At 34.5% G+C, this 19,783-nt stretch overlaps 1 protein-coding gene across 1 annotated transcript in view; it reads left to right on the forward strand.

Annotated features, from left to right (window-relative positions):
• The first annotated feature begins 769 nt into the window (after window positions 1-769).
• LOC125676826 (uncharacterized) overlaps window positions 770-19,783 on the forward strand; it is a 157,825-nt gene continuing 138,811 nt past the window's right edge. Inside the window, exons 1-7 of the mRNA XM_056159787.1 lie at window positions 770-940; window positions 1,769-1,812; window positions 15,472-15,585; window positions 15,660-15,860; window positions 15,983-16,177; window positions 16,417-16,524; window positions 16,669-16,735. Coding sequence (XP_056015762.1) covers window positions 15,985-16,177; window positions 16,417-16,524; window positions 16,669-16,735 — 368 coding nt within the window. The 5' untranslated portion in view covers window positions 770-940; window positions 1,769-1,812; window positions 15,472-15,585; window positions 15,660-15,860; window positions 15,983-15,984. The remainder of the gene's footprint in view (window positions 941-1,768; window positions 1,813-15,471; window positions 15,586-15,659; window positions 15,861-15,982; window positions 16,178-16,416; window positions 16,525-16,668; window positions 16,736-19,783) is intronic.

Here is a 19,783-nt window from a genome sequence, read left to right on the forward strand (position 1 = left end):
TGCGGAATGTGTTACTTAAAAATTGTACCTTCTCATTGTAATTAGCATCACGGTTTTTAAATCAAATGAAATTGAAGCGTGAGAAATATGGTGCTTGGTTTGATGTAGACATTGAGGAAGAATTTACAAATTCAGAAGATTCTAGTGAAGATACATTTGACCCAGAAGAGGGATATTTTGTTGCTGTTGGACCAGAGAACACCTTCTATAACATTTTCTCTTACCAATTTGGGCCTTATGCATCTCCTGATGATGATGATTTATCTGAGAGTGCAGACATTTCCCAAGCAGACAGAATACAAATTGCAGATTGGTGAAGAATATTTCAACTCTCTTAACTTCGATTATATCAGCAAGCAGTAACTGTAACAGATACATTTAAAAGACATTCAATGGTGGTTTTAGGTGAATGTGAGTTAATTTAGATATTATATCATATTCCATCAGGTGTCCATGTCAATAGAATGTCATCATGACAGGTGATAATGGAATATTGCTACATAAATATGGGAAGTTGGCGAAGAAGAATCTGAAATCATCCCCTTTGTCATACAGTTGAGTTGTCAGTTTGCCGTTAAGGGTTAATTTGAATAAAATATCTAAATATGACGCAGAAGTGGACGACTCTGTGGTGTCTTTTATTTCAAGTTATTATTGTTAATAGACAAAACGTCATCGATATATCTAAATGTCAATTGAAGGCCAAAGCAAGAGATTTTTTCTTCTCACGTAGAAGTTTTAGAATAAATTCTCATTCCTATGAATATAGAAACAGCTAAGTTGACAAAGGAGCACAATTCGTGCCCATGGTAATTCCAACAGACTGGTGGAAGACCTGATCACCAAAGACCACGGGTATCTTATCAATGAGGAACTCCAATATATATTTAATTTCAACTTCAGGGTACTTGTGCATGGAATCAGAGTGATGTTTAACAAAGTAAGTTTTTGAATGACTGATCACTAAATATGAATGTTTCCGTTTTCCATTTTTGTTGAAGACGCAACTGTCTATGATATCAAAGAGTCTAGTCATTAATTTATTGTGATGAATGGTCGTCTAAAGTGTTGAAAAGTCATACGTTTTAATGCTATTGATTTGAGAAAAGTTTTGCGATTTCAAGTTTACTAAAAGTTCTTTAGAATTTTTTAGAATCCACATTTATTACATATTGTTTAGACCGTTCTTTTTTCGTTTTTTTTAATTTATTCTTTTTTCCATATTCACATAATCATCAATAATAGTAATGAAGATACATATTAATCATTTTATACATTCTCACACCATCTCACACTCTTTCACACTACTAATTCAGCATTATTGGTTCAATACTTCTTATTCTAGGTTAAAGATCAAAAATAGTTTTCCAGTTTTCCCAAATTCTGTCAAATTTCAAAACTTCACATGTTTTAATTGCTACAAATTTTTCAACTTTGTATTTAAAAGAAAGATGATGTATCAGCCCCGTAATATGAGGAATTTTGTTTTGTTTTGAAAAATTGAAAATATATTGTTTGGTATCCAGAATTATGAAATTAACAACTTTATTGCACAAACTGAGAGGTGTTTCACCAAAAATAACATTACTAACATTAAAACCAATTCTTTTTTATGTTTTTCTGAAAATATGCATGCTAAGATTATTCCAAAGTGATAAAGTATGAGAACAAGATATAAACATATGTTGCATTGTTTCTACATTTTCTTTACAAAACGAACAACAGTCGTCTGAAATTATATTGATTTTCTTGAGGTAATATTTCGTAGGAAGAAGCTTGTACAGAATTCGGTACTGCAACCACTAAAATTGGGTATGAATACTTGTTTTAAAACAAACTTTAAACAACTCTTTGACAGAAATATTGCCTTCTAAATGTATAGATAATTCAGTGTTCCATTTTTGAATTGATTTGGGTATGAGATCATTAATATTTATCATATCATATAACACTTTGGAGCATTTATCATTCAACAGTAGACATTCAAAGTAAAAAGGAATAAATGGTGTACAGTTTAGACCGTTTTGGGGACACTAATTTTGAGTACGGATAACTCCGTTTACCTGATCAGGATATAGGGCTTACGGCGAGTGTGACCGGTCGACAGGGGATGCTTACTCCTCCTAGGCAACTGATCCCACCTCTGGTGTGTCCAGGGATCCGTGTTTGCCCAACTATCTATTTTGTATTGCTTATGGAGGTTGTGGGGTTGATCGCTGTTCGTTATCTTCACCTTTCATCATAGCTCATAAAATCATAAATGAAGTGATCAAGTTTGTTTTTATCTTTTGGAAGTCAGGAATCTGAGAATTAAAGCAATTACGATTAAATGGATGAACAAGTTTGATATGTGATTTGTCTGTTTTATAAAATTGTCGAATTCTTTTCATGTTTTTGAATTCTTTAGTCTTAAGATTTGGAATAGCTCGTAACACTCAATGAGGAGTAAAGTCCACGAAAGTTTGCTTCGCATTTAAAGGGGTAAAGTAACAGAGCACTCGACCCATTATCCTTTGATTGATTGATTGACTGTATCTTGTTAACGTCTCTCTCGAGAATTTTTCACTTATGTAGAGACGTCACCAAGACTGGCGAAGGGCTTCAAATTTAGGCCTTTGTTCGGCGCTTACAGCCATTGAGCACTGAGGGTTCTTTAGCGTACCACACCTACTGTGACACAGGACATCCGTTTTTAAGGTCATCTCCAAGGACCCGTGACATTCACACCTGATGCCGAGCGTTTGGCGATGGAACTGGCACTACTTGTTTTAACGACTAAGGTATCTCGCAGCCGGGATTCGGATCCCGGCCTTCCGCGGGCGAACGATCTAACTTCTAGACCACAACGACGGTTCATTATCCTTTGAAAAATTGCAATCGCCCTGAAATCATTAACTACATGTAGTATGACATCATTATATTTTGGATTTAAGACACTCCTACCCACACTAGATAGGAATCTAATTGCATGCATATTGAATACCGTGTTACTTTTTCACACAACCAATATGCTATTTAATGATCATCAAAACTAAACAAATGTGCATTTGATTCATCCATGAATTGTATTATGACAGATCCTCCTAGGCACCTGATCCCACCTCTGTTATATCCAGGGGTCCGTGTTTGCCTAACTCTCTATTTTGTATTGCTTATAGGAGTTTTGAGATTGATCACTGTTCGTTATGTTCACCTTTCACAGGATACATTAACAAGCCATTGATTTACGTCAGAATTAATGCAAGAATTTTTAGAATATTACCCAACATTGGAAACTTTTGAATCCGCTTATCGTAGAATTTTTTTTTTCATTCGGGAAATTAAAACCATATAAAGAGCAAGGTACATTAAGGCCCAAATTTCGCCACAAAATTAAGATAAATTTAAAATGTGGTTTCACTTGGTTTAATCATTATGATTATGCACTAGGGCATTGGCCCTGATGATACATGTGAAAATTAGTGACGTAATATGTTCTGTGACGTCATTTTCCTTTTCTCCGATTGACATGATTTACCGAAATCGCCGAAATTAGCCGTTTTTTATGCCTTTGAAACCATTTTAAAGATAGAGCACATGCAACAACCACAAAGATATTTTATGTACAAATTAATCATGTTGAAAGTCAGTAATGAGCAAAATTTCGACTTGGTTGGTAAATGAGCAGACTATTAAATTTAACGTTGAACCATTTCCCGCGTTCATCTGTAATACAAATTTCAACGTTGATGGTGTTCATATATACAAGTTTAATGAATAAATAATATGCATATGTACACCATATTAAATTTTATAAGACTCTAGTAGTTTGCACTGAAGAAGATAGTGTGTAATCAGAGAATTGGAATCTTCGACACAGATATTTCCGATTCCAATTTTATGTTTGATATAGATACGCAATGATATCAATGCAATTAATGTAACACATGACAAAGTTCAATCACATATTCTTTTTTTATCATAGATGGTTTATGATATGAATTATCCCTCTTAATTGGAGTGCATATACTGTGATGGTTACAATGTGTATCTAAATACATGTCTAAATACGCCTTGCCAGTCATAATATCCTAACGTACATGTATGTAGGTAAATTATAACTTATTGGGTATGTTGCATGTGCAATTTCAAACGCTATTCTAATATTGTATTGAGCATTATGTCAGACACATCTAATGATTATCCATTTGAATTAAAAACCCACTCATGATACATAATATGTATGTTATTAAGTAAGAATTTTATTATGGCTTTGGCCTGGCTTTTAAAAAAAATGCACGTCTACAACCGATTGCAATCTTTGTTTATAAAATAAAAAGTTTAATAATATCGGAAATGAAAGCGCGATAGCTTAATCGGTACCTTTATACCAGAGCATAATAGTGCGAGTTCGAATGCAAAATTCGGTTATATTTTCCCCGTAAAAATTGAATTAGTAGCAAGTCAAACATACAGAATTTAGAATTTTATATTTCGCATTTAAAAAACGTTTTAGCGACACTTTCGTGATTTAAGAAAATTGCCGCCGCCGACAGCTTATATTGCTTTATAAATATATACACTTGAAAATCAATTCATTACAATATATTGTTCACTATTTACATGCTGCAGTACCTGTAGTTTTATGACATTCGTGTTTCCTATCAAACCAATTCCAACTTAATCGATCTGTCGTTTATATTACAAAGTTGTCGAACTCATTTAGGAGAGGTTACTCCATGATATATATGGTAATGGAATATTCACATCTACCCTGCTATAAGAGTGAATGTTGGTAGTTGATAGATGAACGATGTAGTATTTAGATATCTACGTCGCTGTAATAATTATTTGTTTATAGAATCGCCTTACATTTGTCGACAACTGACGCACGTGTTCTGTGATATAGTCTTATTCAAAAATACATGATAGCTAGTCATTGGTTACTATTTTCATCATTAAATCGTGGAACTGGTGTTGAAGTATTAGAACGCGATTTTCACACATAAGGAGAACTTTCTTTTCCTGCATTTACACTTTAACCATCCCACTCACCGTCGGTCACTTAACATTTATGGCATGTGCACAAAACACCGCTTAATGACTATATCCGAATCATGCGCGGATCTAGAGTGGAGGTCCGGACACCCCCTCCCCTCTGGAATTAAAGTTGCATGTAAGTTGTGCACAAAGTAATGAGGATTAAACCAGAGCACAATATTATCATTTGTATAAAACTGGAACGATTGTTTGATATCCTTTTCCCAATATACATAATTACAGGTGATTAATGTAAACATTCTAACCAAGTAGTATTCTTGGCTTTTTTCAATTTAAATTTCTCTAGAAATCTTTGTGGAAATAATGTAAGTTCTCAGCAAAGCACAGGAATTTGAATACAGCGCGGTAATGAAATATTAATTTTAGCAAAGCATGATATTATGTAGCATTAAAGTTTGAACACTCGATATTTTCTTTATTTAAACTTCAAATAATTCAAATAGCCGACGTTTTAGAAATAAAGTAAAAATATAGAACAATTGTTCAATGTGTTGTAATCGTACACTACCATTATTTGGAGACAACTCTCCGAAATTTCGCTGCATTTAGATAGATGAAGTACGTCAGTCGCATGTCATTTACTACAAACGAAAATCACATATTCCCAGATCCATGGAAATCGTGCAGCATGCAGAAAGTACCCTGAATGGGTGTCTGACAAAATCAAGTGACGAGGTCCTTGTACACAACGATGGCTTCGAAAAACGTGTGCCGGTCATGGTCACGGTATGATGATATCGTGGCACTTTTGCACGATGATGAATATCTAATATGAATGTAAGATCGAATAAAACTTAATTGGCTGTTTTATAATAATTTAATTATTTACATATTGTTAAGTATATTATTTTCTACAATTTTACGTTCTGTAGTAATTTTCTTGAGATCGATTAGGTGAAAAACGTGAACAAGCATACGATATGTCTCCGAGTAAAACATTACTTAACCACCGAGTTAAAAAAAAAACCTATTTGGTAAGCAATGTGCACCCCTTTTTTACACCAAAAATCCTTGAAAAAAAGTGCATATCATATTCGACAAAATACGATACTATGTTACAGATCGACGTATTCTTCATGATATTCAAGCATAAATATGATGGTTTGATGAGAGACTCAGGAAAAAGAGGCTAGATTTGGTCATAAAATTTTCATTTATTTGTCTCAAATGAACAATTTGTATCTAGATTTTTTTCCCGGACTCCCACCCTCTTTAAAAGGAGACAAGCCCCTCTCGCACTCTTCCCCTCGTCGCATCGCGACTCGGCCGTCTACTTTCAGCAGCCGGACTAGTCACAAATCAGCAGAACTAGTAAATTATAGATTCTAGTAGTCCTTTTCATTAGTATAGTGAAAAAAACTTAGTGTCAAAAACTGATTAGAACTTACACCTTTCATTATTTTGACAATTGCTGGAAAATATAAATATCTTTGACTGACGGCATTATATATGTTGATGCACTGTCATAGTGATTGACTTTGGTACTGTTAATAAACAGTTTCTGCTTCATTCATCATTAGAAACTGGCCGAAAAGGAATTGTTGAATGATTTATTAGATGGGGAAACCAAAGTTGTGTACATATCTCTGACTAAATCGGCATGTATCAAAAGGTAGAAGGGGAGGGGGGGGGGGTAAAAAATATACGATCCTCTCCCATGTGGACTTCGGACGTGGTTTGAGACAATGATATGAATTATGATTCAAACTTTTTTCCTTTGCGTAAATACTAATGCATTGAAAGCTTTGTTATATAAAGATAATTGTCAGGAGCCTGTACATTTTTTTTTTCAAATCAAGAGTGTAATTAATAGATGCAAGTGTATATGCTAAAACATTGAATATAATACCAAAAAGATTGTTTTTTGTTAGGTTAAGAATAACTTAAGGTAACCACGCGCTACGTACATATATGATATTCATTTAATTTAGAATAAAACAATGCAAATTGGATGCAAATGTAAATACAATGTTAAAATTGAATGAATATATATGAGTTGCTCTACAATTCTTAGATACAATTACACTAATCGTCCTTCAAATCACAGCATCCGCCGCATCGAATTATCTACAATTGATTAAAACTTTCGGAAATAGTCAATTAAACTTTTCAAATAAAAATCATAGTGCACATTTGTTTAATAAAACTTTGAACATACGGCGACATAAATTGGATTATTTTCATTTTGAGTTCATGACATAGCTTTCTTGTTCATGACGTCGCATAAAGTAACGTCAAAATGGCACAACGTTATCGTAAACTATACTGTATTTACATATGTATTATACATAAGTAAAGCTTTTTACGAAGACATCATAACCATTTTATGGAAGTATACACCATATGAAAGAATTTTGAGGAATATCATTTAATTTGGACGCGGGGCCAAATTTGGCCCCAAACGTACCTTGTTCTTTGTTTTTGATCATTTTCAGTTTTATTTTTATTTGTTTATTTATTTTATTTTATTTTCAGTTTTAAATATGTAAATAGCATACATGTATGTATACAACATACCTTCATATACTATTTTATATTGTATCTGTATAATGTAAAACTTATACGGTACCAATTTCGATGCACCAGATGCGCATTTCGACAAATAATGTATCTTCAGTGATGCTCAACCGAAATGTTTGAAATTCGAAATAACAATGAAGTTTTAGAACTGCTATAGGGAAAAACAGTGTGCCAAAAAAGTGGAGTCAAATTCCTCTAAGGATAAGAGCTATGCGTGAGGGAGATAATCCTTAATTTTGAAATGAATTTCTAAATTTTATAACAGCAATTAAATTTACATCCATATTTTCAAGCTAGTAACGAAGTACTTAGCTACTTGGCTGTATAGACCCTCGGGGACTAACAGTCCACCAGCAGAGGCCTCGACCCAGGGGTCATAATGTAAAAGTTATACGGTACCAATTTTGATGCACCAGATGCGCATTTCGACAAATAATGTCTCTTCAGTGATGCTCAACCGAAATGTTTGAAATCCGAAATAACAATGAAGTTTTAGAACTATTATAGGGGAATATAGTGTGCCAAAAAAAGTGGAGTCAAATTTGTCTAAGGATAAGAGCTATACTGTTGTCTGTATATATGTTTTCAGGACCATAATGTAAACTAGTTTTAAACTAATTGTGCTATCCTGTTTGAATAGTGAACATTATTATTTTTATTATTATTAGTAGTAGTAGTACGTCCACCAGCAATGTCTTCAACTGTACTTTGTGTACAGTGATACTGAAGTTGTATCTCTTTCACCAAACTCTCATCTGTATTAATTATAAAAATAAAGAAACATTCGGGGTATTCGTTCGCTGGACCACGTTATGATATTCAGGGATCAGTGATATCAAGACCCTTCACAGAAATCGACATCTTTCAGCTTTTGCTCTTTGTTGAAAGATGATAACGAAGATCAATGAAGTCCTATAAGCAATACAAAATAGAGAGTTGGGCAAACACGGACCCCTGGATTTCTAGTCATAAGAATTGACTTAATGACAATAAGAAAGTAGTGTCACAAATGTAAAAGAACAAACTGTCAATAACTTGCACATGCCTGTAGCTTGTCTAATCAAATTGAAAACATTGTAGACTAAATGTTGTTATATATCTACCTGTGAGTAAGACGAACAAGTAGTGTAGTAAAGGAACTCTTACAAAAAAAAAACTGCCCTAAAATCGGTTGCTCAATTCAGACTACAATTTACATGGAGACATTGTAGAAACCTCTAATGATACAATTACGCTTAATGATACAAACTACATTAAGGGCTTCAGTTGCAACGCTCAATGATACAAATTATCGCATTAACGGTCTACAGTGTAAACCGTTAATGATACAATTCCCCCTAATGATACAATTGTATCATTAAATGTTCCTCTTGCAGTGTTGTTGAGATGTTTAATAATACCACCACACATTTGTAGTCCAAACCGCCAACAAGTTGTATCATTAAGCGTTGCAATAGCAACGCTTAATGAAACTTTGAATTAAGATATACATGAAATCTAATTTTGATTTTCAATTATTTTGTTGACAATATCTTTTAAAATCATTATAGTCATATTGACAGTTATTTTTCCTTCTATACATGCACTTTTTCAACTTGAATGGAAAAATGTAATTTTTTTGTTAATTATTAAGAGGTGTCCATAAGACAAATAAATAAATTGATGTTAGGAGACGGATTTCTGGTACATTTGTATATAGAATGTAATTAACAAGAATCAAAGACCACGCACTGGTGTTATATAGTGAGACTTCCCCCGTAGTGAGACAACCCCCGAAAGACTGGTTATATAGTGAGACTTCCCGTCGGAAGACTGGCTATATAGCGAGACCCCTCCCCCGGAAAACTGGCTATGTAGTGAGACTTTCCCCCGGAAGACTGACTATATAGTGAGATCCCCCCGGAATACCGCCTTTATAATCTTTTAACTGCATGGATGAATTTAAATGTTACACGTAAATGAAAGATTAAATTATATAAAAATATTATCACGATAAAGTTACATGTAAATGAATTATGTATTTTCCATAGCATGCCAGTTTTCAATTGTCTTTGATCTAAATGAGTATTTTTATATAAAAAGTTAAAATTGTAACTTTTAGAAAAATATTCTAGAAGAATCAGGGGACTGTAAATCCTATAAGGTCGATGATGTCGTTCCGAAAAAGCGACCGTCGGAAGATAGCGTCAGAGTTAACAATGCATTGTTGTAACGTTATTTTCTCAATATCAGCAACAAGTAAATGGTACATGTTATATATGAATGAAACGAGTAAATTATCACCTTTCTACCTGCAAAATGTGATCGGTTTATTAGGCGCGGTCAATTTTGGCCAATAACGTCCCTTGACTTGCAGAATTCCTTACACTTTCTTGTCATAATATTGAAATAATTTTCAGACCATCCATCCTAAGAAATGACATTTAAAACACAAGTATAAAATTTCAGAACTCGTCACTACTATATATCCTTAGTAAGCTGAGAGACGAAATGTTTCATGCTAAATCAATATAAACTCATTTCTGAAATGAATAGGTGAACAATTAAATGTAAGAAATTCTGCATCCATTTGTAAATTTCCTCAAAATTGAACCAAAAGTGACACCAGATTAAATTTTGGAAAAAAATTGGATATCGATTAAATATATATTGGAAAAAATAAAAACAAACACTCACGTTTGTCACCACTCCAAAGTATATAACACGTAGCTGGACTAATTGTTGGTTTACCACCCCCCCCCCCCCCCCCCTCCCCCCCTTCTCCACAGAAAAAAAAGTCTAGAGAACAACAATGCTGAAATACGGTTACCAATTTAATTAAAGATACACAGTGTCCTACTCAGGATTAATATATATATATATATATATATATATATATATATATATATATATATATATATATACATGTATATATAAATTCATGGTAAAATACGGTGTAATGAGCAATAAGATATCACGACAATGTTGGTGTGGGTGGCGCACAATTAAGAAAGATATAAAATAATATTGAATGTAACTTCATCAAATTGTGTTCCGATCGCTATCCGCATACTTAGACCTTACCAACACTGATCGTTTAAACTTTGTATGCACCCAATTTGATTAAAAATCGACGTGCTTTTACAGACAAGTTTTTTTCGTTTGACTCGATGTTTGTTTACTGCAGAGCGAAAGCCCGGATGTTCAATCTATCCCCGATTGACCTTTGACACGACATGACGTCGGAGCGTGCAATAGGACTAGTAAAACATGTATATATAACAAAAGTAGAATTTACCCCGTTTCCAATTCCGGGTTTTTTTTCTGGGTAATTTTCAGAGGAATACGTTAATTATCGCTAATAAACTATTATAAGCTCCTATTTGAAAACTTTATTTGAATACAATGTGTATGATATTCAAGGAATGATACAATTCCCACTCGACCCGCGTCGTTACTTTACCAGTATTCACGCATAATTATTATATAGAAACATAGGTTCTGAAACAAATGTATTGCCGGTTTTATATGAGACTTCCCAATACTGAGACTTCCCCCGGAAGGCTGGCTACATAGTGAGCCCCCCACCCCTCCAAAAAATCAATAGTGAGGTTCCCCCAAGTGCTTGGTCTGAATGTTATGTTTAAATTTCCATTGATGGCATTTAGTGAGTCATCTGACAGCAAAAATTGATTTGATGCGCACATCATTTCAATTGATGATACGATAGTACGCAGATAATTGAATTTTTACAAGCATTTTTGCTCTCTTCAATTGAATTGTAGCACGCATCAAATGAATTGATGATATCTTCAAATAATCAAAGATATATCTTTGATTATCTTAATTCATGTTACTTTAACGCCGCGTAGTTCCACCCTCCTGTGACGTCATACGATTTTGCAAAATCAATGATTTATTTAGATTTATGCGTGATAGGAACATACATTTTGTTGAAGTCTATCCAATGGTTATTGTAAAAAAAATCTTGTAAAACATAACATATTTCAAAAGTCTAAGTTATATATAAATAATCATTTATGTTTCAAAACATTGAATCCAAGGGAAATAACTCTGTTTTCATTGAATCCTTTATAAAGTTCATATGTGATAAATTGTCTTGACTTTTTACAGAAGTTTTGAATATTTTTGTAAAGAAATAGTTTCATGAAATTATCATGAATAGTATTATATCATTTTAACCAGTTTTTGTGAAATTTCGATAATGTTGAAGAAAAAATGCAATTTTCTGACGTTGATATATGATTTTATATATGTGTCTTGCATCTTAAAAAAGTGTGATGACCTATATATTTTATTTGATAATTTATTAGTTTTAACTCTAATAAATTGAAATAAATAAACATTTTGAATTTTTATCAGATAATCATGCGAGTATGGAGTTACCTTAACCACTGGAAATGAATCTTCCCCTACAATATACATACGTGGTTGGTTGCAATTTGATTAATAATCTTTCATATACATGTGTTAATTGAACAGGTAACGTCTTTTCTTAGTCGTTCAACTACTAAATTCAATAAGTTTATAAAGGGTCACTTTTGAATCTCAATAAACAAGATGTATTTTCAAAGGAATTTAAACCGAAGTGTACTGAATATATCATCTATTCTTCACCCTTTCCATTAACGAACTAATTATACCATACACTGAATTGAAGATATCTACTAGACTAAGGATTGCGTGCTATATTTTATTCATTCAATTATTGAACATAATACATGCAATTGAATGTATGATATCTTTAATCAATTACTGATATCTTAATGTATCAAATCTAATAAACCAATGGATGTTTTTATCCCATGTTTTTGTTTGTCTTCTCAAGTAATCACATTTTCAATATTTATTACATTTCGCTATATAGCCATAATGCTGCTAGTTAGCCAGGTTTCCGGGGTGGGTGGAACTGCTTTATAGCCAGGTTTTCAGAGGGCAAATGGCCCGGGGGAAGGCTACTCTTGTATTCTGTACAAGGAAACAGTGTATGGGCAGACAAATACGTATATTATATAATATTTTTAAAGAATTTCCCTATATACATGTATCAGCACCCCTATATTTGCCCCACCCTACACCCAGGGACCATGATTTGAACAAACTTGAATCTTCTCTATATCAGAAAGTTTTCATGTAAAATTTCACTTTTCTAGCCGAACTAATGAAAAGGAAGTTTTATAAATGAAATGCAAGAGTTAAGTTATCCTACTATTGAGGATATACGTGTAAATTGAAGTTATAGTGCAATCTAACACCCAAGAGAAAAATAAGGAGGAATCTTTTCTCGCTTTTACACTAAACACTAAACATATTCAAACTAGTTTAATCTAAATTTAAAGGGACTTTCATACGGTGATAGACTATTCAAGAAAGCTGGAGGTTTTTTAAAGATACGTTTTTATACCGAACACAAACTCTGCAATAAATTCAATAGAGGAAAAATGTGAGAGAAAAAATGTACAAAGCATATGGTCCATTATTACAGGTGAAGAGAGTGTTTCATTTAAAACTACTTAAGTATTCATTTAAAAGTAAGTGTGCTTTGATACATGTACACATATTTTACTTAACACGTGCATGCAAGGGTGGTCTCCAGATTAAAAGAACCCATAAAACAAGAGGTTCAGCAGTTGTGATTTCTAAAAGAATGTTAATTAATCTTTATCGACCCCATATTGTGCCCAAACCTAGCCCCAAAGGCTCCCAACATAACTGAAAATGAATTCACATAACACGGATATGCCTCAACACTAATATGACTAACATGGCCTTAATGTTTTTGGTTAAGACAAAGATCACAAAATCATACATGTACATCATTGTATGGAATGAGAGATCTTGCCATAAGAATTAAGAAGTAGGTCAAGGTCACAAAATCAAACACGATTGTATCAAAAGGTCATGTCCTAAAGAATCTATATAAAAATATGAAAGCCCTACTTTGAATAGTTCCGAAGATATTTAATAGGTTACATTTTCTAACAAGTAGGTTAAACTATACGGTTACAAGGTCAAATTGCATAGTGTGATATGATAGATCTTGCCATAAAAACTATAAATACAATATATGAAAAATCTACCTTAAATAATTCAAGATATATTGAATAGATCATTTTTGTTGAAAACAGGTGGTCTAACTCCAAGGTCAAGGTCACAAATTAAAACTTCCCGGAATAACAAGGTCTTAACATAAAGAATCGATACACAAAATATGAAAGCCCAACTTTAAATAGTTCAGTATATATTGAATAGGTCGGGGTTTTTTTAAGTAGGCCAAACGTCAAGGTCAATGTCACAAGTTCCAACTTCACAATGCATAATACGGTCTTGACATAAAGAATTTACACATAAAATATGAAATCCTTACCATGAATATTTCCAGTAGGTTATATTTTCGTACAAGTAGATAAAACTTTCGAGTTCAAGGTCACTCTAACCCAAAACAAAATCCCTGTATTGAAATGAAAGGTTTTGTCATATGAAGTATAAATACAAAATATGAAAAATCTACTTTAAATAGTTCAGGAAATATTGAATAGATCAATTGTTTTATTAAAAGGTCAAACTTCCAGGTCAAAGTCACAAGATCACACATTGAATCACATGAAAGGTCTTGCTGTAAAAATGTATATACAAAATATGAAAGCCCTAGCTTAGATAGTTCAAGAGATATTTTCAAGGATTTTTCCTATATACATGTGCATGTGTGTCAGAAAGCTTTCAGGTAAGTTCCATCGTTTAAGTGTAGGTCCAGTGGTTCTTGAGAACAAGAGTTTTAAATGCCCCCACTCTATGTTTGCCTTTTCGTGATTATTCCCCCTTTGAGAAGGGAACAGTCCTTCATTTACCCAAACCTAAATCCCCTTCACCCAAAGATGATTTCTACCAAGTTTGATTAAAACTGCCCCAGTGGTTCTGGAGAAGATTTTCCTATATATTAGCGTGTAAAACTTTGATCCTCTATTGTGCCCCCCCCTACCCCCCCCCCCCCCCCCCCCCCCCCCCCCCCCCCCCCAAGAACCATGATATGAAAAAACTTGAATCTACTCTATATCCGAAAGTTTTCATGTCAATCTCAATTCTTATGGCACAGTGGTTCTTGAGAAGATTTTTAAATGACCCCTCCATATTTATGCATTTCCTTGATTTCCCCTCTTTCAAGGAGACATGTTTCTTTATTTGAACTAACTTGAATCGCCTTTACCCAAAAATGGCTAATGGCAAATTTTTATTGAAATTGGCCTAGTATTTTAAACGTCTACGGATGGACAGACAAACGACCAAAATGTTATCAGGAAAGCTCACTTGAGTCTTTGACTCAGGTGAGCTAAAGAAATTGATCTGTGTGATTGATAATTAAAACATGCAGCAGATCCAACGGCGGAGGAGGATTGAAGCCCCTATATCCACCCCATTCACCCTGAGATTTATGACTTTTAAATTTTTACTATTGCTATGAACCCCCAAAACCTGTTTGACCCCATGGAGGAATTGGCCTGAAAAAAGTTCAAACAAACACTGCAGAATTTAACATTAAGCGTTGTTGTATCATTAGCGGTTTGGACTACAGATGTGTGCTTGTATCATTAAACGTCTTAACAATACTGCAAGAAGAACGCTCTAAAATGATACAATTGTATCATTAGGGGGAAATGTATCATTAACAGTTTACACTGTAGACCATTAATGCGATAATTTGTATCATTAAGAGTTGCAACTGCACCCCTTGATGTAGTATGTATCATTAAGCGTGAGTGTTTCATTAACGGTTTCTACAAGGCATCCTCGAGAAATGTCCATGGAAAATGTTTTCTCTGTGATTAACAGTGTCTTGTGTTCCTCATGTATGAGTATTGCAATCAAAAACATGAAAACAATCATAGTTTACATGCTCCTATTCAAATATTTTAGGAAATAGACCGAGTGCATGTCTTATCGGTCAAAATATAAAATGGAGCATAGATGAACGACTTTCCTCAGGCTGTGTAGCATATAAAGGAAAACAGGAATTCAAATAATTGAACAGTAAGTATCATTTTTGGATGATTTAGTCAAATTTAGCTCTGATTTATTTTCACCTATTATCTATACATATATAGTAAGGATATCCCATGAAAGCTCAAAAACATATTTCCTATGGAGTCTCCTGATGCTGATACACGGATTTTGGCGCTAGTGGGGTCAACATGTGGAAGGAAACCAGAGTACCCGGAGGAAACCCTCATGTCCGAGCGGGTGACCACCACACCCTCTCACAAACAACCACTACCAATCACGGAGATCGAACTCGGGTCGTAGTGGTGAGAAAAGAGAGTGCTAAGTCTGCGTTACTTACTGTATCTACTCCTATGTGCGTACAAGGTTTCAAAATGACCTCATCGATTTCGAACCACTGAATATAATATTCTGATTTTCTACTCAGGTATGTCGTACAGACAGTATGGTCACGTGGTGGCTTCCTGTCCTCTCAATGAGACAGAGTTTACTGCAGCAGCGACCAGATTGAACTGTACCGTGGATAAGTATGGACGGAATCGGTATACATGTGTTCCTAAGTTTGACTTGTCGGCAATTGTAGAGTTCTGCTACAGGTACACCGTGGGAATCTACCCTAAAGGTGCGTACAAAGACAATTCAAAAACAAGAAAAGAAAAACCCTGATAAGATTCTATATGAAATTTGTCACTTTCATGAAATCTTACGATTATCTGCTATTTTAGAATATATCGGAGAACTGATAAGTACATTTTTGTAATGGTTATCAGGGCGGATACGCTAGGGAAAGCAAATAACTATAATGACTGCTACATCATTTACATCCATCAATGTAATCATATGTCACCTTCTTTTAATTAGGTACTTGTCTAGGGACACTATATAATGGAGATTTGGACGCGCGCAGGTGTGGTCAGTTTACAGAGGGTTGTCCAGCCGACAGTTACAGGGGAACTGACCTGTATAAATGTTAGCATATTACATATTGATTGTTTACTAAACTTACAGGGAAACGGACCTGTATCGATGTTGGTATATTATATAATAATTATCTACTGAAATTATATGTTTGTCTGTTGCATACATTCACCAACACTCTTATTCTCTTCGTAGTTCCAGCATGCTCTCAAATCAATACAGAGCAGCGATGTTTCTATGCAGATCCCGTTTGTCCTAACGAGTAAGTAACTCAGATATGATGATCTTATAAATGTTGGTTCAGATTCATGTGCGATCAAATGACTAGCGAACTGAATCATTTCAAAATAAGTCTATGTAAATACATTTGATATACACATGCATGCAATTACATTAATATTTAATTTTGATGTTTGTCTGTGTTTTCAATTATGTAATGTATTTTCTATCCGGGTTAGAATAGGTCCTCAGTACCCCTTGCTTGTCGTTAGAGGCGACTAAATGAGACCGTGAAAACCGAGGTCCCGTGTCACAGCGGATGTAGCACGATAAATATCCCTCCCTGGTTAAAGACCATACGCATAACTTTTGTAGCCTTACACCGGCAATGGTATGGATGAAAAATGCTCGAGAGGGATGTTAAACAGTATACAATCAATCAATATACTTATTCTTATATCACAACACCTGCATATTGATATAATCTAAAGAAACGTAATTTTACTACACATGCATAAAAACATACACCATCTTTAAACATTCATCAAAGCCCAATTCGAATGTTTTACGTGTACTGGTATTAATCATGTTTTAACACCTGGTTTGATGAAGTAAGGAAACAGGGAATGCGCAAGGTACATGTACATGTTTGTTCTCGAAAATTTCATTCTACGTTACCTTGATTTTTTATACGTTAGACGTCCTGATTTTAAGTATTATTTATCATATGTAATATAAGACTTGTGGGTCATACAGATTTCCCATAGAGCGACGAGGATGCCAAAATACATTATAAAAACTACATAAGCATGGCTATGCTCACAATATAGGTTATACTTTGTCACAATATAGGTTATACTTTGACAAAATACATGCCATCAGTACATATAAATACAGCGACAGGTGTAGAATACAAATCCTCTCGTAGCTTGTGTGTAATTCAATGAAAACAACACTTGCACATGCACTGATTATATTTTCAGCATGCACAAAGAAAAACAAACAAACAAAATACATATTAAAATTTTCATGTATACGCAAGACTTTTCAAACGTATTATTGATTTATCATTCGACCTAAAGTATTATAAGGCTTAATTCAATAAATATAGGGGAATATTAGTTATATGTTTCTAAGTAACGCACACTTTCCCCATTGTTCCAAGAGGTATTATCATATGGTCGTAATAAAGATCCAGTTTGCCAATACAACTTAGTTTTGGGTCAAATCTAGTTCGTCAATACAACCTATCATTGGGTCAAATGCTGTCTGGCGTGTTTCATATCGATTGTTAGGCCGTTCCTGGCACACTGATTTTGACTCTATGGATAACTCCGTTTACCTGATGAAGACATATGGCTCACGGCAGTTGTGACCGGTTGACAGGGGATGCTTACCCCTCCTAGGCACATGATCCCACCTCAGGTATATTTGGAGGTCCGTGTTTGCCCAATTCTCTATTTTCTATTGCTTATAGGAGTTATGAGATTGATCATTGTTCATTATTTTAACCTTTCATTATATACATGGTATACCAAGGAATATTCAATATGTACAGAGTGAATCAAATAGCGTCCAGTAACATACACAGTACATCAGATGACCTCAAGTACATACAATATATATGTAGGACTCCGAAGTGTGATGATAAGGCTAAAGTGCGATGGTCTGCACCTAACCCCGATAGTGTGGCACGCCAAAGTGCGACGGTCCTCACTCATGCGCCAAAATGCGATGGTCTGACACGCCAAAGAGCGATGGTGTGAGACGAATGCGTCATAGTGCGACGGTGTCGACACGACGAAGTCCAACGTTAAGTACTAATGCGCCCAAGTGCGATAGAGTGACACGCCGAACTCCGTTGGTTTGTAAACGACAGTGTTTTGGTACAGAATGTACCAACCGTGTGTTGTTTCACCAAAATATCAATGCAAAATTCATGCACAAACAATAAGAAAAAGAACTTATTTCAATAACATTTAGTTGTCGTAATATTGAATACAAACTTCGACAACAAATGTACTTTGCTGTTCTCACAATCCTCAACGGGGTAAACCTTGCCGTTGCTGTCGTCCTAGTCAATCTTACTCACCAGTGCCTTCCTCCAGAACAAGTCGGTGTCAGCACTACAGCAGAAAGATTTTTCTTTGGTGCAAACTGACGTTGCATTACTTCGGTTTTACTGTGAAAGACGTTACGCCTGACGTCACAATGACATGACGTCACAAACGTTACTGAACCCTGCATCATCGGACTTTGGCGTGACCATCGCATATTGGCGTCCGTAACGTTAATAAAAGTGCGATGGTCTGCGCCAAACTGACGTTGGATTACTTTGGTTTTCTTTTGAAAGACGTTACGAATAACGTCACAATGACGTGATGTCACAAACGTTACTGAAACCCGCACCATCGGACTTTGGCGCAGACCATCGCACTTTGGCGTGACCATACATTTAGAGTCTTACATATACAATAGATATCCATTAAGCACATGGTAAAACAGGGGTGCGCAATATATATGAATATATATATATATATATATATATATATATAACGATGTCATCTGTGAAATTAAAGCGGTACATCAAGTAAATGTATTTGCATAATTTCTTTTCATTATGAATTTTCTTGTGGATGTTGCTCAATCGGCTTACCAAAGCAAAAATACTAAAGTAATAGTATGAACATTGTATACCAGTGTCCAGTATGAACAGTGTAAATCAGTGTCCAATAAGTACATTATATATCATATTACAGTATGTACAATGTACATCAGTGTCAAGTTTGTAGAATGTATATCAGTGTCCAGTATGTACAGTGTATATCAGCGTCCAGTATGTACAGTGTATATCAGTGTTCAGTATGTACAGTGTATATCAGCGTCCAGTATGTACAGTGTATATCAGTGTTCAGTATGTACAGTGTATATCAGTATCCAGTATGTACAGAGTATATCAGTGACCAGTTTGTGCAGTGTATATCAGTGTTGAGTGAGTACGCATAATGCAAATCAGGGTACAGTATGTACAATGCATATTATTCTCCAGTATGTACAGTGTATATCAGTGTCCAGTATGTACAGTGTATAT

This window comes from Ostrea edulis, chromosome 3, assembly GCF_947568905.1.
Source record: "Ostrea edulis chromosome 3, xbOstEdul1.1, whole genome shotgun sequence".
Lineage (NCBI taxonomy): Eukaryota > Metazoa > Mollusca > Bivalvia > Ostreida > Ostreidae > Ostrea > Ostrea edulis.